This window comes from Scyliorhinus torazame, chromosome 7 (assembly GCF_047496885.1).
Source record: "Scyliorhinus torazame isolate Kashiwa2021f chromosome 7, sScyTor2.1, whole genome shotgun sequence".
In the NCBI taxonomy this organism is placed as follows: Eukaryota; Metazoa; Chordata; class Chondrichthyes; order Carcharhiniformes; family Scyliorhinidae; genus Scyliorhinus; species Scyliorhinus torazame.
The window spans coordinates 175749810-175774891 of record NC_092713.1 but is presented as its reverse complement, the minus strand read 5'-3'; the positions used below and the strand labels follow the sequence as shown (position 1 = coordinate 175774891).

Genomic DNA, 25082 nt, shown 5'->3' with positions numbered 1-25082 from the left:
TGAAATGTGGCTGTGGCGTTTTTCATGCCAAATGGCATAACTTTGAATTGGTATATACCATCTGGAGTCATAAAAGCTGAAATCTCCTTCGCCCTTTCGGATGAAGGTACCTGCCAGTAACCTTTTAGTAAATCCAATTTGGAAATAAAAGCTGATTTTAAGCTGTCCACTTTCTCAATACAATCCTCCAAACGTGGGATAGGATAAGAGTCCATTCTTTTCTATATACCACACACAACCATTGGGTACCGTCTGGTTTAGGTACCATCACGATGGGTGAGCTCCATTGGCTGCAACCCACTTCAATTATGCCATTTTTAATGTCATGTGAGAGTACCTTTAAGACCTGATGTTTAAGCAATGTACCTTTTAAGAAAACAGTGATGTCATAGAGTGGGTGGAGCTCAGCTCAGGTCAGCCACTTTGCAGGTTTTTAGTTTCAGTTTAAAAAAGCAGTGTGTATGTCTGTGTGTTTCCAGAGAGCTGCAAGTTTTAAAAAGAGTTGGTGGGACTTCCGGGTGAGGCGATGACCAGCTAGGTTGCACGTTTCGGCAGCTCCCGTTGGAATGGACTTTTGGGCTCTTAATAGGAGCCCCAGCGGCAATTTAAACGGCAAAAACACTGTGCGGTAAACTAGAAGGGAATCCCCCGGACACGCATGGAAAAGGGAGAGGATAGCGGCCGGATTGCGGAGGATCCTCTGGAGCAGCGGCAAGGAAGGGAAGCTCAAAGCAAGATGGCGTCGGAAGGTGGCCGTTTGTTATGGGGCCCGGAGCAACAAGAGGTCCTGCGGCGCTGTGTGGAAGAGCTGAAGAAGGAGCTGTTGGCCCCGATATTGCAGGCGATTGAAGGACTAAAGGAGGAGCAGAGGACCCAAGAGCTGGAGCTTCGGGTCGTGAAGGCAAAGACTGCTGAAAACGAGGATGAAATACAGGGCCTGGTGGTGAAGGCAGAAACGCACAAGGCACAGCACAAAAGGTGTGTGGAGAGTTTGGAAGCACTGGAGAATAACCCGAGGAGGAAGAATTTAAGAATCCTGGGTCTTCCCGAAGGCGCAGAAGGGGCGGACGTCGGGACATATGTGAGCACGATGCTTCACTCGCTAATGGGATCGAAGGCCCCGACGGGCCCTTTGGAGGTGGAGGGAGCTTATCGAGTTCTGGCGCGAAGACCAAAGGCTGGAGAAATACCTCGAGCTGTAGTGGTGAGGTTTCTCCGCTACAATGACAGAGAGATGGTTCTCAGATGGGCGAAGAAAACTCGGAGCTGTAGGTGGGAGAACGCGGCGATCCGCGTATACCAGGATTGGAGTGCGGAGGTGGCGATGAGGAGGGCAAGTTTCAATCGGGCTAAGGTGGTGCTTCACAAAAAGAAGGTCCAGGTTGGAATGTTGCAACCGGCGAGATTGTGGGTCACACACCAAGGGGAAGCACCACTACTTTGAGACGGCAGAAGAGGCGTGGACATTCATTGTGGACGGGAAGCTGGAATAGTCTGGCGAGAGAAAGAGCTTTTGGGACAAAGTGGTGGGGTGATTATGTGGGGCGAGGAAGGGGAAGGGGGGGGGTGATTTTTCAATTTGTTAATTTTGTGATCCTGTAACTTTTCTCTCTTCCCCATGTTGGGGGGGGGGGAGCATGAGGAACTGTGGGCGCCGGCCATTAGGGGCGGGGCCGAGTGGGAAACGCGGGCTTTGTTCCCGCGCTATGGTAATTATGGCGGGAACAGGGACGCAGGAAGGAGGGGGCCTCGCACAGTGGGAGCCGAGGACAAGGGGGGAAGCCGAGGTCAGCCAGAGTTTGCTGACTTCTGGGAGCAACATGGGGGGTGCAACTACGCTAGAGGGGGATCTAGCGGAGGGGGGGGGGGGTTAACTGGGTTGCTGCTGCTAAGGAGAAGGCGGAGCTGTTATGGGATGGGGTGGTCGAGGCGTGAGGGCACCGTCGGGGGGGATATACGGGTACGTGGGAACCGGGTGAGGAGCTGGGTTAAAAAAGGGGATGGCTAGTCGACAAGGGTGGGGGGGCGGGGGTGGTAAAGAGCCCCCCAACCTGGCTGATCACGTGGAATGTGAGAGGGCTGAACGGGCCGATTAAAAGGGCACGGGTACTCTCACACCTAAAGAAATTAAAGGTTATGTTGCAGGAGACGCATCTGAAACTGATAGATCAGGTCAGACTACCTGATGGGTAAAGGATGGGTGGGACAGGTGTTTCATTCGGGTTTAGATGCGAAGAATAGGGGGGTGGCTATCTTAGTGGGGAAACGGGTACTTTTTGAGGCAAAGACCATAGTGGCGGATAGTGGGGGTAGATATGTGATGGTGAGTGGCAGATTGCAAGGGGAGGCGGTGGTTCTGGTGAACGTATATGCCCCGAACTGGGATGATGCAAATTTTATGAGGCGTATGTTGGGACGTATCCCGGACCTGGAGGCGGGAAAGTTGGTAATGAGGGAAGACTTCAATATGGTGCTTGATCCAGGGCTGGACCGGTCGAGGTCCAGGACCGGGAGGAGGCCGGCAGCGGCCAGGGTGCTCAAGGACTTCATGGAGCAGATGGGAGGGGTAGACCCCTGGAGATTTAGTAGGCCTAGGAGTAAGGAGTTCTCATTTTTCTCCCATGTTCACAAAGTATACTCACAGATAGACTTTTTTGTCTTGGGAAGGGCACTGATTCCGAAGGTGACGGACGGAATATACGGCCATAGTCATCTCGGACCACGCTCCACATTGGGTAGACCTGGAGGTAGGAGAGGAAAAAGAACAGCACCCACTCTGGAGAATGGATATGGGCTTATTGGCGGATGAGGGGGTATGTTTAAGGGTGAGGGGGTGTATTGAAAGGTACTTGGAGCTTAATGACAATGGCGAGGTTCAGGTGGGGGTGGTTTGGGAGGTGTCGAAGGCGGTGGTCAGAGGGGAACTGATATCCATAAGGGCACATAAAGGGAAGCAAGAGGGTAAAGAAAGGGAGCGATTGTTAAAGAACTTCTGAGGGTGGACAGGCAATATGCAGAGGCACCGGAGGAGGGACTGTACAGGGAAAGACAAAGGTTACATGTAGAATTTGACCTGCTGACCACGGGTAAGGCAGAGGCACAGTGGAGGAGGGCACAGGGTGTACAGTATGAGTATGGAGAGAAGGCGCGTCGGCTACTGGCCCACCAATTGAGGAAGAGGGGAGCAGAGAGGGAGATAGGTGGGGGAGAGATGGAACGGGGAGCGGAGAGAGTGAACGGGGTGTTCAAGGCATTCTATGAGAGGTTATATAAGGCTCAGCCCCCGGAAGGGAAGGAGGGAATGAGGTGTTTCCTGGATCAGCTGGAATTCCCGAAGGTGGAGGAGCAGGAGAGGGCGGGACTGGGAGCACAGATTGAGATGGAGGAGGTGGTAAAAGGGATTGGGAGCATACAGGCGGGGAAGGCCCCGGGACCGGACGGATTCCCGGTGAAATTTTATAGGAAATATATGGACCTACTGGCCCCGCTTTTGACGAGAACCTTTAATGAGGCCAGGGAAAGGGGGCAGTTGCCCCCGACTATGTCGGAGGCGACGATATCGCTCCTTTTGAAGAAGGAAAAAGACCCGCTGCAGTGTGGGTCCTACAGGCCCATTTCCCTTTTAAATGTAGATGCTAAGCTCCTGGCCAAGGTGATGGCGACGAGGATAGAGGACTGTGTCCCGGGGGTGGTCCACGAGGATCAAACTGGGTTCGTTAAGGGGAGACAGCTGAACACGAACATACGGAGGTTGCTAGGGATAATGATGATGCCCCCACCAGAAGGGGAGGCGGAGATAGTGGTGGCGATGGACACCGAGAAAGCATTCGACAGAGTGGAGTGGGATTATCTGTGGGAGGTGCTGAGGAGATTTGGTTTTGGAGAAGGGTTTATTGGATGGGTACAGCTGCTGTATAGGGCCCCGGTGGCGAGTGTGGTCACGAACAGGCAGAGGTCTGACTACTTCCGTCTTCATAGAGGGACGAGGCAGGGGTGTCCCCTGTCTCCGTTACTGTTTGCATTGGCGATTGAGCCCCTGGCCATAGCACTGAGGGGCTCCAGGAAGTGGAGGGGAGTACTCAGGGGAGGAGAAGAACACCGGTTATCTCTGTATGCGGATGATTTATTGCTGTATGTTGCGGACCCAGTGGAGGGGATGCCTGTGATAATGCAGACACTCAGGGAGTTTGGGGAATTTTCAGGGTACAAATTGAATATGGGGAAGAGTGAGTTGTTTGTGGTGCATCCGGGGGAGCAGAGCAGGGGAATAGATGATTTACCGCTGAGGAAGGTAACAAGAGATTTCCGGTACTTAGGGATTCAGATAGCCAGGAGTTGGGGAACCTTATATAGGCTTAATTCAACAAGATTGGTGGAACAGATGGAGGAGGATTTTAAGAGATGGGACATGGTGCCCCTGTCACTGGTGGGTAGGGTGCAGGCGGTCAAAATGGTAGTCCTCCCGAGATTCCTTTTTGTGTTTCAGTGCCTTCCGGTGATGGTCACGAAGGCTTTTTTCAAGAAAATTGAGAAAAGTGTCATGAGTTTTGTGTGGGCCGGGAAGACCCCGAGAGTGAGGAGGGGGTTCTTGCAGCGTAGCAGGGATAGGGGGGGGGCTGGCACTACCGAGCCTAAGTGAATACTACTGGGCCGCCAATATCTCAATGGTGTGTAAGTGGATGGGAGAAGGGGAGGGAGCGGCGTGGAAGAGATTGGAGATGGCGTCCTGCAAAGGAACCAGCCTACAAGCAATGGTGACGGCGCCGTTGCCGTTCTCCCCAAAGAAATACACCACAAGTCCAGTGGTGGTGGCAACGCTAAAAATTTGGGGGTAGTGGAGACGACATAGGGGAAGGACGGGAGACTCGGTGCGGTCCCCGATAAGAAATAATCATAGGTTTGTGCCGGGGAGAATAGATGGGGGATTCGGAGCATGGCAGAGAGCTGGGATTGTGCAACTGAGGGATCTGTTCCTAGACGGGACGTTTGCGAGTCTGGGGGCGCTGACGGAAAAATATGGGTTGCCCCAAGGGAATGCATTTCGGTACATGCAACTGAGGGCATTTGCGAGGCAACAGGTGAGGGAATTCCCGCAGCTCCCGACGCAGGAGATTCAAGATAGAGTGATCTCAGGGACATGGGTGGGGGATGGTAGGGTGTCGGATATATACAGGGAAATGAGGGACGAGGGGGAGATCATGGTGGATGAGCTGAAGGGGAAATGGGAAGAAGAGCTGGGGGAAGAGATTGAGGAGGGGCTGTGGGCTGATGCCCTACGTAGGGTAAACTCTTCGTCCTCGTGCGCCAGGCTAAGCCTGATACAATTTAAGGTTCTGCACAGGGCGCATATGACCGGAGCAAGGCTCAGTAAATTTTTTGGGGTAGAGGATAGGTGTGGGAGATGCTCGAGAAGCCCAGCAAACCACACCCACATGTTTTGGTCATGCCCGGCACTGCAGGGGTTCTGGGTGGGAGTGGCAAAGGTGCTTTCGAAGGTGGTGGGGGTCCGGGTCGAGCCAGGCTGGGGGTTGGCTATATTCGGGGTTGCAGAAGAGCCGGGAGTGCAGGAGGCGAAAGAGGCCGATGTCTTGGCCTTTGCGTCCCTAGTAGCCCGGCGAAGGATATTGCTTATGTGGAAGGAAGCCAAATCCCCGGGCGTGGAGACCTGGATAAATGACATGGCAGGGTTTATAAAACTAGAACGGATAAAGTTCGCACTAAGGGGTTCGGCTCAAGGGTTCACCAGGCGGTGGGGACCGTTCATTAGTTCATTAACTACCTCGCAGAACGATAAAGGAAATGGGAAGGTAACAGCAGCAACCCGGGGGGGGGGGGGGGGGGGGGGGGGGGAGGGGGGGTCCTCAGGGGTGTTTTTGTATAGATATTTGTACTTGGTTATGTATATTGGATTGTTTGATCTTATCTCTGGAGAGTTATTATTTTTGTTATGGCAGTTGCCATTTAGTTTATATATTATTTATTTATTTGTTAAAACGGTCACTGTTATTTATATTGTTTTATTGTTGTAAAAAGGAAAACCGGTGTGAGCTGAGGCAGGGCATGGGGCACTGGCCGGTGTGAGCTGAGTCGGGGCATGGGGCACTGTCCGGTGTGAGCTGAGTCGAGGCATGGGGCACTGGCCGGTGTGAGCTGAGTCGGGGCATGGGGCACTGGCCGGTGTGAGCTGAGGCAGGGCATGGGGCACTGGCCGGTGTGAGCTGAGTCGGGGCATGGGGCACTCTCCGGTGAGAGCTGAGGCAGGGCATGGGGCACTGTCCGGTGAGAGCTGAGGCAGGGCATGGGGCACTGTCCGGTGAGAGCTGAGGCAGGGCATGGAGCACTAGCCGGTGTGAGCTGAGTCAGGGCATGGGGCACTGGCCGGTGTGAGCTGAGTCGGGGCATGGGGCACTGGCCGGTGTGAGCTGAGGCAGGGCATGGGGCACTGGCCGGTGTGAGCTGAGTCGGGGCATGGGGCACTGGCCGGTGTGAGCTGAGTCGAGGCATGGGGCACTGTCCGGTGAGAGCTGAGGCGGGGCATGGGGCACTGGCTGGTGTGAGCTGAGTCGGGGCATGGGGCACTGGCCGGTGTGAGCTGAGTCGGGGCATGGGACACTGGCCGGTGTGAGCTGAGTCGGGGCATGGGGCACTGGCCGGTGTGAGCTGAGGCAGGGTATGGGGCACTGTCCGGTGTGAGCTGAGGCAGGGCATGGGGCACTGGCCAGTGTGAGCTGAATCGGGGCATGGGGCACTGTCCGGTGTGAGCTGAGTCGGGGCATGGGGCACTGGCCGGTGTGAGCTGAGGCAGGGCATGGGGCACTGGCCGGTGTGAGCTGAGGCAGGGCATGGGGCACTGGCCGGTGTGAGCTGAGGCAGGGTATGGGGCACTGTCCGGTGTGAGCTGAGGCAGGGCATGGGGCACTGGCCGGTGTGAGCTGAGTCGGGGCATGGGGCACTGTCCGGTGTGAGCTGAGTCAGGGCATGGGGCACTGGCCGGTGTGAGCTGAGGCAGGGCATGGGGCACTGGCCGGTGTGAGCTGAGTCGGGGCATGGGGCACTGGCCGGTGTGAGCTGAGTCGGGGCATGGGGCACTGGCCGGTGTGAGCTGAGGCAGGGCATGGGGCACTGGCCGGTGTGAGCTGAGGCAGGGCATGGGGCACTGGCCGGTGTGAGCTGAGGCAGGGTATGGGGCACTGTCCGGTGTGAGCTGAGGCAGGGCATGGGGCACTGGCCGGTGTGAGCTGAGTCGGGGCATGGGGCACTGTCCGGTGTGAGCTGAGTCGGGGCATGGGGCACTGGCCGTTGTGAGCTGAGGCAGGGCATGGGGCACTGGCCGGTGTGAGCTGAGTCGGGGCATGGGGCACTGGCCGGTGTGAGCTGAGGCAGGGCATGGGGCACTGGCCGGTGTGAGCTGAGGCAGGGCATGGGGCACTGGCCGGTGTGAGCTGAGGCAGGGCATGGGGCACTGGCCGGTGTGAGCTGAGGCAGGGTATGGGGCACTGGCTGGTGTGAGCTGAGGCAGGGCATGGGGCACTGGCCGGTGAGAGCTGAGGCAGGGCATGGGGCACTGTCCGGTGTGAGCTGAGGCAGGGCATGGGGCACTGTCCGGTGAGAGCTGAGGCGGGGCATGGGGCACTGTCCGGTGAGAGCTGAGGCAGGGCATGGGGCACTGTCCGGTGACCTCAGACTGTGACTCCTTATTCTGGACACACCCACTATCGGGAACATCCTTTCTGTATCGACCCTCTCTAGTCCTGTTAAAATATTCTAGGTTTGTATGAGATTCCCCTCATTCTTCTGAACTCCAGCAAATTCAGTCCTAATCAATTCAGTCTCTCCTCATACATCGGTCCCGCCATCCCAGGGATCAGACTGGTCAACCTTTGCTGCACTCCCTCTCGAGCAAGAACTTCCTTCCTCGGATAAGGAGACCAAAACTGCACACAATATTCCAGGTGCAGCAAGACATCCCTGCTCCTGTACTCGAATCTTCTCACTAGGAAGCCCTTCTTTGCTGTCTGCTGCCTGCTGCACCTGCAGGCTTATCTTTAGTGACTGGGCAGCACGGTAGCATGGTGGTTAGCACAATCGCTTCACAGCTCCAGGGTCCCAGGTTCGATTCCCGGCTTGGGTCACTGTCTGTGCGGAGTCTGCATGTTCTCCCCGTGTGTGCGTGGGTTTCCTCCGGGTGCTCCGGTTTCCTCCCACAGTCCAAAGATGTGCAGGTTGGGTGGATTGGCCATGCTAAATTGCCCTTCGTGTCCAAAATTGCCCTTAGTGTTGGGTGGGGTTACTGGGTTATGGGGATAGGCTGGAGGTGTGGGCTTGGGTAGGGTGCTCTTTCCAAGAGCCAGTGCAGGCTCGATGGGCCGAATGGCCTCCTTCTGCATTGTAAATTCTATGAAATTCTATGACTGGTGTACGAGGATACCCAGGTCTCATTGCACATTCCCCTCTCCTAATTTATGGCAATTCAGATAATAGTCTGCTTTCTCATTTTTGCTACCACAGTGGATAATGTCACATTTATTCAAATTATACTGCATCTGCCATTCATTTGCCCACTCACTCAACCTGCCCAAATCATATGGAAAAATCGCTGCATCCTCCTCACAGCTCACCCTCCCACCCAACTTGGTGTCATCTGCCGATTTGGAGATATGATATTTTGTTCCCTCATCTAAATTGTGAATAGTTGGGGTCCTAGCACCGATCCCTGCGGTATCCCACGAGTCACTGCCTGCCAATTTCAAAACATATGACATAGAACACAGTGCAGAAGGGGGCCATTCGGCCCATCGAGTCTGCACTGACCCACTTAAGCCCTCACTTCCACCCTATCCCAGTAACCCAACAACCCCTCCCAACCTTTTTGGTCCCTAAGGGCAATTTATCATGGCCAATCCACCTAACCTGCACGTCTTTGGACTGTGGGAGGAAACCGGAGAACACGGAGGAAACCCACGCAGACACGGGGAGAACATGCAAACTCTGCAGAAACAGTGGCCCATTAATTCCTACTCTTTGTGTCCTGTCTGCCAACCAGGTTGCTAACCACTGCAAAACTCTATCTCTAATCCACATGCGCTTTAATTTTATGCATGGCTTTGTCGAAAGCCTCTGAAAGTCCTAATATACCACATCACCTCGCTCCCCCTTGTCAACTCTACGAGTTACATCCTCGAAGAATTCCAGTAGATTTTTCAAGCATGATTTACCCTTCAGAAATCTATGCTCTGTTCAATCCTGCCACTGTTTTCAAAGTACTCAGCTATAAAATCTTTGATAATGGATTCAAGAATTTTTCCCACCACCGACATCAGACCTACTGGTTCCTGGTTTCTCTCTACCTCCCTTTTTAAATAATGGTGTTACATTAGCTACTGTCCGGTGTGAGCTGGTTCTGGGCATGGGCACACTATTGTGTGTGTCCGGACATGGGGGCACTGCCCGGTGTGAGTTGGGTCGGGCCATTGGGACACTGAGCTGGGTCCGGGCATGGGGGCAATGACCAGTGTGAGCTGGGTATGGGGACACTGTCCGGTCTGAACCTGGTCAGGGCATGAGGACACTGTGAGTTGGGCCATGGCATGGGGATGCTGTCCAGTGTGAACCAAGTCGGGGCAGCATGGTGTCGCAGGGTTACTGCTTCACAGCGCTGTGAGCCTGGGTTCGTTTCTGGCCTTGATGACTGTGTGGAGTTTATACATTCCCCCTGTGTACACATGGGTTTCTTCCGGGTGCTGTGGTTTCATCCAGACCAGAAATGTGCAGCTTAGGTGGATTGGCCATGCTAAATTGCCCCTTAGGGACAAAAGATGTGCAGGTTAGTTGGGGCGACAGGGATAGGCCGCAGGAGTGGGCCTAGGTAAGGTACTATTTCAGAGGGTCGGTGCAGATCCAATGGGCCAAATGGCCTCATTCTGCACTGTAGGCGTGGGGACACTGTCTAATGTGAGCCGGATCCGTGCATGGGGACATTATCCGGTGTGAATTGTGCCCAGTCATGGGGACAGCGACCGGCATGAGCTGGATCAGGGCATGGGGACACTGTCTGATGTGAGCTGAGTCCAGGTATGGTACACTGTCCAGTTTGTGCTGGATCCAGACTTGAGGACATTTATGCTGAGCTGTGATTGAATACTGTCATGTTAAGGATCATTGTCACTGAACTGCATGTTGAATTCTTGCCAAATGTATTGGACTGGTCAGTGGGATTGCCAATAAAATTCTAAGATATGCATTATCTTTCTTGCTCTCCAGCCCTAAACCGGGTCCAGCTACTTGGGCGAGTTGGGCAGGACCCTGTGATGCGACAAGTCGATGGGAAGAATCCTGTAACAATTTTTTCATTGGCAACTAATGAAATGTGGCGATCAGGAGACAGTGATACATTCGCATCAGGTAGTGATGTCCAATGTAAAATACTTTCCAATTTCCAGTAAGTGTTTTCTGCTGAGAGTCTGAGTGATGTGTATTTTTATTGTTCATCGGATGTGAGTATTGGCAGGGCAAAAGCTCGGCAGCTCACCCAGCATTTTTAAAAAATAACATTTAACAGATAACTGAGCTTGTTATGTAAGTATCCTCATCTTTCAACTTTATTTTCTTCATTTAAATCTTGCTTTCCTGTGTAGTCCTCTTTATGTTCTGTGCTGGTTGCTACAATTCTGCATGCTGTGCTTTTAATCTGGATTAAACCAGCTTTATGTGCTATTTTGACTGATCCAAGGACTCCCCTCAACTCTTTTGGAATCCCGGGACTCGCGTGGTTCTCGATTTTGATTGGTCGAGAGCACCAGAAGATCCTGGAAGAAGAAGGCAAACTCCATTTTGAGTTCAGTTCTGTCTTGACTCGGGGAAGTGGGGAACACAGGTTTGGACTCTATCAGCTAATACTTGGCGATTACAACTCTCACCAGCCAGCCTGTGAAGGTTTAATTTCTGATTTAAAAAGCTGCAAGCAGTCTCCCTCTGTAGGATGCCTGTGAAAGCTTAACCCCTGTTTGAAAGGCTGAGGAAAGCCCAGTCTGAAATCTCTCCTGAGATCGTTAGTACTTTTGAAGAAAATACCTTTTTCACGCAGAGAGTGGTTGGATGCCTGGAACACTCTACCAGTGGATGCGGTGGAAGCAGGCACATTAGCAACATTTAAGAGGCATTCTGGATGGTTACATGAATAGGGAGGAAATTGAGGGATACTGAGCGTAAGGGCAGAAGGTTTTTTTAAAGTTTGGGCATCATGATCGGCACAGGCTTGGAGGGCCAAAGGGCCTGTTCCTGTGCTGTACTTTTCTTCATTTTTTGTATGCCCATGTTTCTTCAATAAACAACAAAATAGGAAAACAAAGCTTTCCGGCATAGTGGTTTTAGAAAAACATATTTTTCTCAGTGGATGTCTCGAGTGTGTCGTTAGTTTTCTCAGTTGGTGACTCGGGTGTGGGGTTAGTTATCTCAGTTGGTGACTCGGGAGTGGGACTAGTTTTCTCAGTTGGTGACTTTGGCGTGGGGTTAGTTTTCTCAGTGGGTGCCTCGGGTGTGGGGTTTGTAACTATATATATATATATATATATATATATATATAGTAAGGAATACAAAGGGTTAACAATTTGATGTTAGTACTTCTCACCACCAGATGGGGATAAGGAGCAATCATATAAATATCATGAGACTCCTAGGATTCTGGGAGGTGTTTAGGTGTGAGAGAGATTAGTTTCATAGTGCAGAGTTCTGTAGTTAGAGATATTGTATAGTTTAATTTAATAACTTTTACCTTCGTACTAGTTTGAATCTTATTTAAGTCGTGTAAATAAATCAGCTTTGTTCATTTACTTAGCTTGATGTTCTTTGTTGCACGCTACGTACTCATGACATCCTGATTTACAAAACAGAGAAAATCACATGGTACCAGGAGTAGTCACCAAGGTAGTATTGTTAGATATAGAGAGAGAAAAAACCTGTGGAAAAAAAACATGCGAACATCGGGGGAAAAAATCTCATCCAGACTTTGATCGCAACGACTTCGTGGAAGACAGTCGTATCGAATAGCAGCTGGTTAGTCAGTTTCAGCGGGAGCATTGCGGAAGGAGGGTGCTGGGAGGTAAGTCAACCTTTAAAAGCACTTCTCTTTGCAGGGGCAGGCCAGTCGATTTCGGCGGCGTGAGAGCAGCTGGTTAGTCAGTTTCAGCGGGAGCATTGCGGAAGGAGGGTGCTGGGAGGTAAGTCAACCTTTAAAAGCACTTCTCTTTGCAGGGGCAGGCCAGTCGATTTCGGCGGCGTGAGAGCAGCTGGTTAGTCAGTTTCAGCGGGAGCATTGCGGAAGGAGGGTGCTGGGAGGTAAGTCAACCTTTAAAAGCACTTCTCTTTGCAGGGGCAGGCCAGTCGATTTCGGCGGCGTGAGAGCAGCTGGTGAGTGGTGAGTCAGTTTCAGCAGGAGCTGAGACTTTTTCTCTTTTCTCTTTTCTTTAAATTAGTTTTTTAGGCGGGATCAGGAAGTCGACCCGCGGACGTCTGGGAAGACCCTCACCAATAAATTCTGGTGGAGAGGAAACCCGAGACACTACACGTGTAGTGTCTCCCACCCGCCCTCCTCCTCTAACCTAATAATAAAACCCATTGGTCTGAGGTAAGTACCATATTTTTATTTTTATTATATTATTATTATTTTTTATAAAAATTTAATTTAGTTGTTAGCCAGATCTTGGTAGAAAGTTGGAGGAATGGCAGGGAAGGGAGTACAATGTTCCTCCTGCAGGATGTTTGAGGTGAGGGATGCAGTTAGTGTCCCTGCTGATTTTACCTGCAGGAAGTGCTGCCATCTCCAGCTCCTCCAAGACCGAGTTAGGGAACTGGAGCTGGAGTTGGAAGAACTTCGGATCATTCGGGAGGCAGAAGGGGTCATAGATAGCAGCTTCAGGGAATTAGTTACACCAAAGATTGGAGATAGGTGGGTAACTGTAAGAGGGACTGGGAAAAAACAGTCAGTGCAGGGATCCCCTGCGGTCGTTCCCCTGAGAAACAAGTATACCGCTTTGGATACTTGTGGGGGGGACGACTTACCAGGGGTAAGCCATGGGGTACGGGCCTCTGGCACGGAGTCTGTCCCTGTTGCTCAGAAGGGAAGGGGGAGAGGAGCAGAGCATTAGTAATTGGGGACTCTATAGTCAGGGGCACAGATAGGAGATTTTGTGGGAGCGTGAGAGACTCACGTTTGGTATGTTGCCTCCCAGGTGCAAGGGTACGTGATGTCTCGGATCGTGTTTTCCGGGTCCTTAGGGGGGAGGGGGAGCAGCCCCAAGTCGTGGTCCACATTGGCACCAACGACATAGGTAGGAAAGGGGACAAGGATGTCAGGCAGGCTTTCAGGGAGCTAGGATGGAAGCTCAGAACTAGAACAAACAGAGTTGTTATCTCTGGGTTGTTGCCCGTGCCACGTGATAGTGAGATGAGGAATAGGGAGAGAGAGCATTTAAACACGTGGCTACAGGGATGGTGCAGGCGGGAGGGTTTCAGATTTTTGGATAACTGGGGCTCTTTCTGGGGAAGGTGGGACCTCTACAGACAGGATGGTCTACATCTGAACCTGAGGGGCATAAATATCCTGGGGGGGAGATTTGTTAGTGCTCTTTGGGGGGGTTTAAACTAATGCAGCAGGGGCATGGGAACCTGGATTGTAGTTTTAGGGTAAGGGAGAATGAGAGTATAGAGGTCAGGAGCACAGATTTGACGTCGCAGGAGGGGGCCAGCGTTCAGGTAGGTGGTTTGAAGTGTGTCTACTTCAATGCCAGGAGTATACGAAACAAGGTAGGGGAACTGGCAGCGTGGGTTGGTACCTGGGACTTCGATGTTGTGGCCATTTCGGAGACATGGATAGAGCAGGGACAGGAATGGATGTTGCAGGTTCCGGGGTTTAGGTGTTTTAGTAAGCTCAGAGAAGGAGGCAAAAGAGGGGGAGGTGTGGCGCTGCTAGTCAAGAGCAGTATTACGGTGGCGGAGAGGATGCTAGATGGGGACTCTTCTTCCGAGGTAGTATTGGCTGAAGTTAGAAACAGGAAAGGAGAGGTCACCCTGTTGGGAGTTTTTTATAGGCCTCCTAATAGTTCTAGGGATGTAGAGGAAAGGATGGCGAAGATGATTCTGGATATGAGCGAAAGTAACAGGGTAGTTATTATGGGAGACTTTAACTTTCCAAATATTGACTGGAAAAGATATAGTTCGAGTACAATAGATGGGTCGTTTTTTGTACAGTGTGTGCAGGAGGGTTTCCTGAAACAATATGTTGACAGGCCAACAAGAGGCGAGGCCACGTTGGATTTGGTTTTGGGTAATGAACCAGGCCAGGTGTTGGATTTGGAGGTAGGAGAGCACTTTGGGGACAGTGACCACAATTCGGTGACGTTTACGTTAATGATGGAAATGACGGTATACACCGCAGGGCAAGAGTTATAGCTGGGGGAAGGGCAATTATGATGCCATTAGACGTGACTTGGGGGGGATAAGGTGGAGAAGTAGGCTGCAAGTGTTGGGCACACTGGATAAGTGGGGCTTGTTCAAGGATCAGCTACTGCGTGTTCTTGATAAGTATGTACCGGTCAGACAGGGAGGAAGGCGTCGAGCGAGGGAACCGTGGTTTACCAAGGAAGTGGAATCTCTTGTTAAGAGGAAGAAGGAGGCCTATGTGAAGATGAAGTGTGAAGTTTCAGTTGGGGCAATGGATAGTTACAAGGTAGCGAGGAAGGATCTCAAGAGAGAGCTAAGACGAGCAAGGAGGGGACATGAGAAGTATTTGGCAGGAAAGATCAAGGAAAACCCAAAAGCTTTCTATAGGTATGTCAGGAATAAGCGAATGACTAGGGAAAGAGTAGGACCAGTCAAGGACAGGGATGGGAAATTGTGTGTGGAGTCTGAAGAGATAGGCGAGATACTAAATGAATATTTTTCGTCAGTATTCACTCAGGAAAAAGATAATGTTGTGGAGGAGAATGCTGAGCCCCAGGCTAATAGAATAGATGGCATTGAGGTACGTAGGGAAGAGGTGTTGGCAATTCTGGACAGGCTGAAAATAGATAAGTCCCCGGGACCTGATGGGATTTATCCTAGGATTCTATGGGAGGCCAGGGAAGAGATTGCTGGACCTTTGGCTTTGATTTTTATGTCATCATTGGCTACAGGAATAGTGCCAGAGGACTGGAGGACAGCAAATGTGGTCCCTTTGTTCAAAAAGGGGAGCAGAGACAACCCCGGCAACTATAGACCGGTGAGCCTCACGTCTGTAGTGGGTAAAGTCTTGGAGGGGATTATAAGGGACAAGATTTATAATCATCTAGATAGGAATGATATGATCAGGGATAGTCAGCATGGCTTTGTGAAGGGTAGGTCATGCCTCACAAACCTTATTGAGTTCTTTGAGAAGGTGACTGAACAGGTAGACGAGGGTAGAGCAGTTGATGTGGTGTATATGGATTTCAGCAAAGCGTTTGATAAGGTTCCCCACGGTAGGCTATTGCAAAAAATACGGAGGCTGGGGATTAAGGGTGATTTAGAGATGTGGATCAGAAATTGGCTAGCTGAAAGAAGACAGAGGGTGGTGGTTGATGGGAAATGTTCAGAATGGAGTACAGTCACAAGTGGAGTACCACAAGGATCTGTTCTGGGGCCGTTGCTGTTTGTCATTTTTATCAATGACCTAGAGGAAGGCACAGAAGGGTGGGTGAGTAAATTTGCAGATGATACTAAAGTCGGTGGTGTTGTCGATAGTGTGGAAGGATGTAGCAGGTTACAGAGGGATATAGATAAGCTGCAGAGCTGGGCTGAGAGGTGGCAAATGGAGTTTAATGTAGAGAAGTGTGAGGTGATTCACTTTGGAAGGAATAACAGGAATGCGGAATATTTGGCTTATGGTAAAGTTCTTGAAAGTGTGGCTGAGCAGAGGGATCTAGGTGTCCATGTACATAGATCCCTGAAAGTTGCCACCCAGGTTGATAGGGTTGTGAAGAAGGCCTATGGAGTGTTGGCCTTTATTGGTAGAGGGATTGAGTTCCGGAGTCGGGAGGTCATGTTGCAGCTGTACAGAACTCTGGTCCGGCCGCATTTGGAGTATTGCGTACAGTTCTGGTCACCGCATTATAGGAAGGACGTGGAGGCTTTGGAGCGGGTGCAGAGGAGATTTACCAGGATGTTGCCTGGTATGGAGGGAAAATCTTATGAGGAAAGGCTGACGGACTTGAGGTTGTTTTCGTTGGAGAGAAGAAGGTTAAGAGGAGACTTAATAGAGGCATACAAAATGATCAGGGGGTTGGATAGGGTGGACAGTGAGAGCCTTCTCCCGCGGATGGATATGGCTGGCACGAGGGGACATAACTTTAAACTGAGGGGTAATAGATATAGGACAGAGGTCAGAGGTAGGTTCTTTACGCAAAGAGTAGTGAGGCCGTGGAATGCCCTACCTGCTACAGTAGTGAACTCGCCAACATTGAGGGCATTTAAAAGTTTATTGGATAAACATATGGATGATAATGGCATAGTGTAGGTTAGATGGCTTTTGTTTTGGTGCAACATCGTGGGCCGAAGGGCCTGTACTGCGCTGTATTGTTCTATGTTCTATGTTCTATGAATAGAAGAGCCCACTCAAAGCTTCATGGAAGGTTTGCAGACTCCAAAGCAGTTCAGGACATCGGGTAAAGTAGATGTAAACTGGAGGAATTTCAAACAACAGTTTGAACTCTACCTCTCAGCTACAGACCTCGAAGCGGCCAGTGGTCAGTGAAAGATTGCGCTGATCTTAACCATGGCTGGACCGCATGCGTTAGAATTGTATAACTCATTCCACTTCGAGAATGAAGTTGATAAAACAAAATATAATGGGTCATAGAAAAGTTTGACTGTGAATTGCAGATAATGAAATGTTTGAGCGTTATATATTACGAACACAAGTCTAAAAGGCAGGTGAAACAATTGACTTGTTTGTAACAGATCTCAAGCTCAAAGCTGTCATGGGAATGCCACTTTAAGAAATGTTTGTCTTCTCAAATGACTGCAGTATGTTTGTCTGCTCAAGTGGCTGCAGTGATGTCAGAGTGTCGGTGGAGCTGAGCTCCGGCTTCTTTTTAGTTTCGCTTTGAGGAAAAGGTTGGGTGTGTCTGTGTTTTTTTAGTTTTGTTTTAGTGTTGGAGCTGCATCCAGACAACGAACGTGTAATTTTGATCTCTCTGCCATATAAAGACTATCTCTAAATCGTTTGGTGAATTCAGAGTGATAACTGCTCTCAGTAGAGAATTTAAACCTGATGTGCTTCTGTAAAAAGAGTTTTTGTCTTATGGATGTTAAAAGGAAAGTTTAAGGATTACTTAGAGTGTTGTATCCTTTGGGGGTTGTATTTGAATTGATGGTTGCTAAGATGCTCAGTGTGTGTTTAAAAAGGTTAACTGAGTTCACAGAATAAACATTGTTTTGCTTTAAAAAATACTTTTAGATTTCTGCTGCACCGCACCTGTAGAGTGGGCTGTGTGCTCCCCATACCACAATCTAGTAAAAGTCGAGCATCAGGTGATCTCCATGATATACTTTGGGGTTCTCTCAACCCTGGCCCATAACAAAGCGCAGACCTGTAATTTTTCGCTATTATCAGACTCCCTTCTGCGTGATCAGATTGTATTTGATATAAAAAATGAAAAGCTGCGTGAAAGATTGCTCAGGCAACAGAAATGAAGGCTAGACGAAGCTATCCGTATGTGACGTACGAGTGAACTTGCTAAGAATCAGTACTCTGAGATGTTGGTTCGCAAATGTGGCACAAAAACGAACAACGTGGCTGATGCCATTAATGCTGTGGCACACTTGAGAAAACAGCGCGCTACAGAATGTGGCCATTTTGCGCATAATGCAACCAGCATCGTGATGTGCAAACATTGTGCTCATGCCCCCCAGTAAAGAAAATGCCCAGCCATCGGGAAAGTATGTGCAAAATGTCACAAACAGAATCATTTCGCTGCGCAGTGGCGAATGGGAATTAGATCACCACAACCTAAGAAAAGAAGTTCAGTTATCAAAGACAGAACTGTTCAAACAGTAAATGCAAATAAATGTGCAATGAAAGTGATCAAAGCCGACACTGTCCCAGTTATGTATGACTTGAAAGACACTTTGTACATCATCATTATAGAAAAGATTAATGCTACTCCAAAGGTTATTTCTATAAAAGAAAACTTAAAGCCAATATCAGTTGTCAATACCAAAGATGACAGGACAATTCCATTGAAGATTAATGGAACAGACTGTGGTAGTATGCATTAGGGGTCATGTGGGACTGTGAAGCCGTGATGTCATTGGCTGACAGATCCCGGGTCCTGGTTGGCCGTTGACCTCTAGCTCCGCCCTGAAGGCGGAGTATAAGAACCAGGAGTCCTCCCCCGCAGGCCAGTCTACTACTGAACTGCGGGGGAACAGTCACGCTTAATAAAGCCTCATCGACTTCACTCTATTCGTCTCTCGGAGTCTTTGTGCGCTACACAGACATTCTATTTAAATTAGATACAGGTGCTCATGAAAATTTAATTAATAAATTAGACTTAGCCAAATTAAATCAACAGCCTCCAATATATGACAATGATTGTCAATTGCCTGACTATAGTGTCAATGTCATCAATATATTGGAAACATGGGGCGGGATTCTCCGACCCCCTGCCGGGGACAGGGGGGGGTGAGCGCCGGGGACGGGGACGGGGGGACGGGGGGTGAGTGCCAGGGACAGGGGGGTGAGGGACGGGGGGGGGTGAGTGCCGGCGGGGGGGATGAGTGATGGGTACTGGGGGTGAGTGCCGGGTACGGGGGTGTGTGCCGGGGGGGGGGTGAGTGCCGGGGATGGCGGGGTGAGTGTGGGGGTGAGTGCCTGGGACGGGGGGGTGAGTGCCGGGTATGGGGGGGTACGTGCCGGGGGGGGGGGTGAGTGCCGGCGAGGGGGATGGGTGGGGGGTGAGTGCCGACGAGGCGGTGTGTGTGCCGGGGACGGGGGGGGGGAGGGGATGAGTGCCGGGGGGGGGGGGGGGGGGTTGAGTGCCGGGGACCGGGGGGGCGGGGGGGTGAGTGCCAGCGAGGGGGCGGGGGGGATGAGTGCCGGGGGGGGGGGGGGCAAGGGAGCTTGTCCGCCTGGCCAGGTGCCATCCTCCAACAGTTGCGCCCATGCAGCCCATGCCACCTGGCTGGGGGGAGGGGGGGTACGGGCAATGATGACATGTCGTCGTTTCTCTCCCCACCCCGCAGGCCGTCATGTTTTCTGATCGGCAGCCGCTATTCTCCATGTTGCCCTGGAGGAGGAGGAGGAGTGTGGCAGGCTGCCGCAAAGGAGCATGCTGTAGAGGGGGAGGCGACAGCCGCCCAGGCTGGAGGGACACCCTCCCGACAGGACGAAGAGGAGGAGCAGGGGGAGCATGAGGAGAGGGACGTCGAGGCACCCGAGGAGGCCCCCGTGTGTACCGGCCCCGGTTGTCGTACCAGGACCTCACGGACAGGGAATGCAGGAGGAGACTCCGGATGAGCCGGGAAACCGTGGCACACATCTGCCACCTGCTGGCACCGCGTGGCACTGGGAGGGGATCCTCTCCCCGTGTACGTCAAGGTTAGGTGGCCTGAACTTTTATGCCACGGGATCATTCCAGACGCCAGGTGGGGACCTGTCCGGCATCTCGCAGACATCGGTGCACCGGTGCATCCGGGCAGTGACACACGCTCGATATGCCATTGCGGACCGCTACATCCGCTTCCCTGTGGACCGGGCCAGCCAGGATGCCCGGGCTGTGGGCTTCTCTGCCGTGGCCGGGTTTCCCATGGTCCAGGGCGCGATCGATGGGATGCACGTCGTCGTGCAACCAGTTGCAGATAACAGGGCCGTGTTCACCAATAGGAAGGGGACCTATTCCATGGACATCCAGGTGTACGAGGGACGCCACCCACGGCTGAGGGGCTGGTTGCAGGGCAACAGGGGTCACCCGTTGCAGTCGTGGCTGATGACGCCTATACGGAGGCCACAGAATGACGCGGAGAACAGCTACAATGATACACATGCAACGACAAGGGGTGTGATAGACAGGTGCTTTGGCGTGCTCAAAATGCATTTCAGGTGCCTGGACCTCTCTGGGGGCGCCCTCCAGTATCCGTCAGATAGGGTCAGCCGTATCATTGTGGTGTGCTGCGTCCTGCACAACATAGCCCAGCAGAGGGGCGATGTTCCGCAGGCAGAGGAGGGCGGAGTGGAGGAGCAGCAGCAGGAAGAGGCGCAGTCCTCCCCAGATGAGTGGGATGGGGGCAATGGTCAGGGCAGACGGGCTAGACATGGGCGGGTGGCTGTCCACCGTTACCGCCTGGGCCAGCGGGCACGGGACAGGTTGATAGCTGCCCACTTCACTGACTAGGGGGCGTGGGAATCGGCGAGTATGGCCACATACCGCACACCATGGCAACACCCGAACACCCTCACCCCCCTGTAGGAATCTTTAATTTATAGGATCTTAACTTGCCGAACTACGCCAAGTTGGGGGAAGCTTAGTTGATGAATCAAAGTCCTGGCGCAATACGACAAGTTGTAAGATTTGTAATATTTCTGGATTATGCCAAGTTGTTCGATTCCTTGTATTATTCGACTGTGTAAAGTTGAAGGAATTTATATTATTTTTGCTATTCGGTTACCAGTCGCACTGGGACTCAGCAGAAACTTCAGTTAAAACTTCTCAGGTGCCAAAAATAATTGTTTCATTTGTAGTTGCTTGATTACAATTTGAAAGTCATTTAAAAGGCAATTCGTAGACAATTCGAAGCTTTCAGAGAATTACAGACATTATCTTTTTTGCTTAGGCAGACAGCTCGAAAGTAACTTTTAAAAGGTCAAAGTCTGGCAATGAAACATGAAAAGAGAGAGAGAGCTAATCTTCAGCTAAACTCAAAGTCAAAAGTAGACTAACAGACTGACAGAACCCCCAAAAGACATCTCACATTAACAGAAAGACTATTAAGGACAAAACTGACTAAACTAACAGAAAGACAACACAACACAAAGACAGAAATTAAGGACAGACAACACCAAAATGGCGGGCGGAAACTTTTCAGTTATACACTTTCATATCTGTCTTAAGTCATCTAATCACACCCCAATATAATCCTAATTGGTTTGGGTTAGACTCAAACACATTTGATTTGATGGCAAGCCGTCCATCTTCAATGTGCAACATTAGCTTTTCTGACTTAGCTGTTATCTGCATTGTGAACAATGGTGCCTTCATGTTGCTATGGTATTCAGTCCTTGTCCTTGACAATTAGCACAAGCAGTGTCAAATTGTCTTGCAACTGCTGTTTTAATGTCACACTGACTTTGAAAATATGCATTTGCCAGAACAACGGACCTCAGTAAAAGTGAATTCTGCTGTATAAGTGGGTATTTAAAACTGGGGCCTAATATTTATGCTTAAACAGCTATCTTTTACCTATACTAGTTGTATTCGAAATACCTGGCTTCTACACCCCCCCCCCAACCACACCCACCCCACCCGCATGCACACCACCCCTCTATTGCAGATCCACCTGCGGCACAACGGCCGGGCTCTCACGGGCGCCGGTGGAAGCGTGTCTATTGCAGGCCATGGAGGATGACGACAACCCGCTCTGCAATGAGCTCCTGGCTCCACATCGTTGGACGATGTCTGACCCATGGCCACAGTACCACCATCCACCCGGACCATCCCTGCATGCGGCTGTGACACTGCAGCGCACGGTCCCGTCCTCTGCCCGGGGGGATGGTGAGGGCAGCCCAGGGAGAAGGGGGCAGACTCACCTGAGGCCGACGTAAGACCACCCCTCACACACACACACTGGCGCTCAACGTACATGACACCCCCGCACACTTCGGACAGAGCACAAAGGCAGCTTCTGTAGGTGTTAAAGTGATTTTATTAACAAACAGTGCATACACGTGCCCTAGCCCCTAAAACACGTCTGTGCCCTGCACCCATGTCAACTTACTCAGTGTCTAATTGTTTGGCCTTACGGGCCCTTGACTACGCCTAGGTGGTTCCCCAGACGGTACAGCAGAACTGGAGGTGGACTCCTGCGATTCCTGCCCTCTGACTCGGGATCCCTTTGGCGGCCGTTTCCTGGAGCGTCCTGGCCTAGATGGGCCAGTCTGCGGCCTGGGCGACTGGGATGGCGAGCTGCCAGCCTGTCCTGCCCGTTGCCCACCCGATGCACCTGGGACGGAAGGGGGGGGAGTCCGAGGTGCTGCAGTGTTCCTGGACCCCCCCTACAGGGGGACCATGGACGGGCACCAGCAACTCCTCCTCCCTTGGGGTGCCCAATCGCCCCCAGGCCTCTATATGGGTCGGGGGTGCGAACGGACCGGCCATCTGACGCCCCTCCGACACCTGGCGCTGCCAGTCCTGGAGGCCCGTGCTGGTATCGACAAGGGTCTGCAGGTTTGCAGCCATGGAGCTCAGGGAGTTGGCCATCCCTGACTGTGACTGCGACCCCGGCTAGCACATGGGCAATGTCGTCGCTGCCGTCAGCGATGGCCTGCTGAGACAGGGCCACGGCGTTGAGCGCATCTGGTGCTGGCTCATGGCCTCTTTTGAGAGGGCAGCCATGTCCTGGGCCACAGACGCCGCCTGCACGGAAAGCCCCAGGCCTCGCATACTGCTCCCCATGTCTGACACCGTCGCACCCATTGCCTCCACCACGGACGCCACCTGTGTGGTGTCAGCCTGGGTGGCACGCATGACCAGCACCACTTCCAGCTCCTGGAATCGGGTGCACTCCTCCACCTGCGACTGCAGCCGCTGCAAGCCGACCGTCACCCTCTTCGCTCGTCCCAGGTTCGGTGGTTGCATCGGGGCTATGGGTGGGTGTGGTAACTCCAGGAGCCCGGGATCCATCTGAACGGCAGATGTTCGCTTGAGCTGGGCTGCCCTCTGACCGCCCGCCCCCTCTGCTGCTCCTACCTCCACCTGCTGTACCTGTACGGCTGTGTTGTGCGCACCAGTGAGTGTACCAGACGCCTCATCACTAAAATGCCCAACCGAGGTGAGCGTCTCTGCGATGGAGGAGGGTGTTGGAGACAGCAGTGGCGTTGTGTCGTGCGCATCGTCCGACTCTGAGTCCATGGTACTTTGGGGTGGCGGTTCGTCTTCACCCATCCACTCTGTGTCACTGTCCTGTATTTCGGTTTCCTGGGTAGGGGTGTCCTGGGTAGGGGTGTCCTGGGTGGGGGTGTCCTGGGTGGGGGTGTCCTGGGTGGGGGTGTCCTGGGTGGGGGTGTCCTGGGTGGGGGTGTCCTGGGTAGTGGTTTCGTGGGTCGGCTGCGACGGGAGCCTGTGGCTGCCCTCCCCCCGTCGCTGGGTGGCACATGCCTGCGTCGCCGCACCCGCACGAGACGGGGGCGCGTCTCCCTATTGCTCCAGGTCTCTCCCCCTCCCGTGGTCGCCGTGGGGCATCCTGCGGGCGTCGCGTGCCAGAGGGTCCGGGTATCTCCGTATCCCGTAGTCGCCCTGGGGCATCCTGTGGGCGGTCGGCATCTGCGGGGATGGATGCCTCGACGTTTGCTCCTGCAATACCTGCATGGTTAGTCACGCAGACGGTGATCAGGTGATATGGGCGAGGGGGGATATGGGGGCTGTTGGTGGCTCACTTGCTGGTGGGCCCCCAATCTCTGCATCGGCAACCTCCCGGTCCTCCGGTCCGCCAACCAGTTCCAGGGCCCTTTCCTCATGTACGGTGAGTGGCCTCTCATCAGATAGGCCCCCTCCAGTCCTCTCATGCTCCCTATTGTGTGCGCGCTTCTCCTGTGGGGGGCGGGTGGGTGGCAGGGGTAAAGGGCAACAGTGTTAGACAGGTATATGAATGCACGCCATCGGTTGCGCGTATAGTGCAGGGGTTAGGGTTGGTTTCACCTGGGGGTGTGCCGCACATCAGGCAGGGGGGGAGGGGGGAACTCACCCTGGTTGCCCTGATGAGGTCGTTCACCTTCTTGTGGCACTGGGTGCCTGTCCGTGGTGTCAGAGCTACAGCGCTGACGGCCTCTGCCACCTCCCTCCACAGACACCGGCTGAGGCGTGGGGCGACCCTGCGGTCGTGTCCGGGGCACAGGGAATCCACTCCTCCTCCTCTCCTCCACTGCGTCCAGGAGCGTCTCGATGTCACGGTCCTGGAACCTCGGGGCTGCGCGGCGGGCGGCCATCTTGTCGGGTCTTCCGGGGTGGGGGGGGCCGCACGGCGTCACCGTCCACGTCAGGTGACGCCATCGCGAATGGCGTCATGCCGCTGCTAGCCCATTCGGGGCCAGAGAATTTGCGTTGTTTGGGGGGGCCCGACGCCGGAGTGATCCCGCTGTTTTTGGCGCCGGGTCCCGGACATCGCGCCAGTTTTTGGAGAATCCCGCCCATGTTATCTCACAGTTCAAATTAAAGACACCGAGATGCCTTTAAAATTTTAAATAGGGACCCGAAGCGTTCATCACTTCAAGGAGTGCAGGCATGTGAGCTACTGCAGCTGGTGAAGAGAATTCACAGCACAGACAAAATCTCAGTCCATGCACAAGATCAAATAGATGCCATAATTGATGAATTTCCAAAACGTGTTTCAAGGAATGGGTACATTCAAGTACAAGATACAGCTGAAGGATAATGCTGAGCCTGTTATTCATCCACCAAGGAGGGTACCAACTCCCTTGACAGAACGCCTGAAACAGGAACTCAACCACATGCAGCAGTTGGGAATCATCACGAAAGTGATAGAGCCCACTGACTGGGTTAGTTCAGTGGTATGCGTCAAAAAACCAAGTGGAGATCTCAGAACTGTATTAATACGAAAAACCTCAATCAGGATATTAAAAGGGAACATTATCCAATCCCAAAATGTGAAGAAATCACAAGCGAAATAGCACACACCAAGATTTTTTCTAAACTAGATGCCTCTAAATGGCTTTGGCAACTGAAACTGGATGAAACCAGTAGAGAGTTATGCACTTTCGTACTCCCTATGGTCGATATGGGCAGCACGGTAGCATTGCAGATAGCACAATTGCTTCACAGCTCCAGGGTCCCAGGTTCGAT

The 25082-nt window shown here is 52.4% G+C and overlaps 1 protein-coding gene across 1 annotated transcript in view; it reads left to right on the top strand.

Annotated features, from left to right (window-relative positions):
* The window catches only part of ssbp1 (single-stranded DNA binding protein 1), a 292709-nt gene that overhangs the window by 200000 nt on the left and 67627 nt on the right, over positions 1 to 25082 (top strand). The window contains exon 4 of the mRNA XM_072511820.1: positions 10261 to 10401. Coding sequence (XP_072367921.1) covers positions 10261 to 10401 — 141 coding nt within the window. The remainder of the gene's footprint in view (positions 1 to 10260; positions 10402 to 25082) is intronic.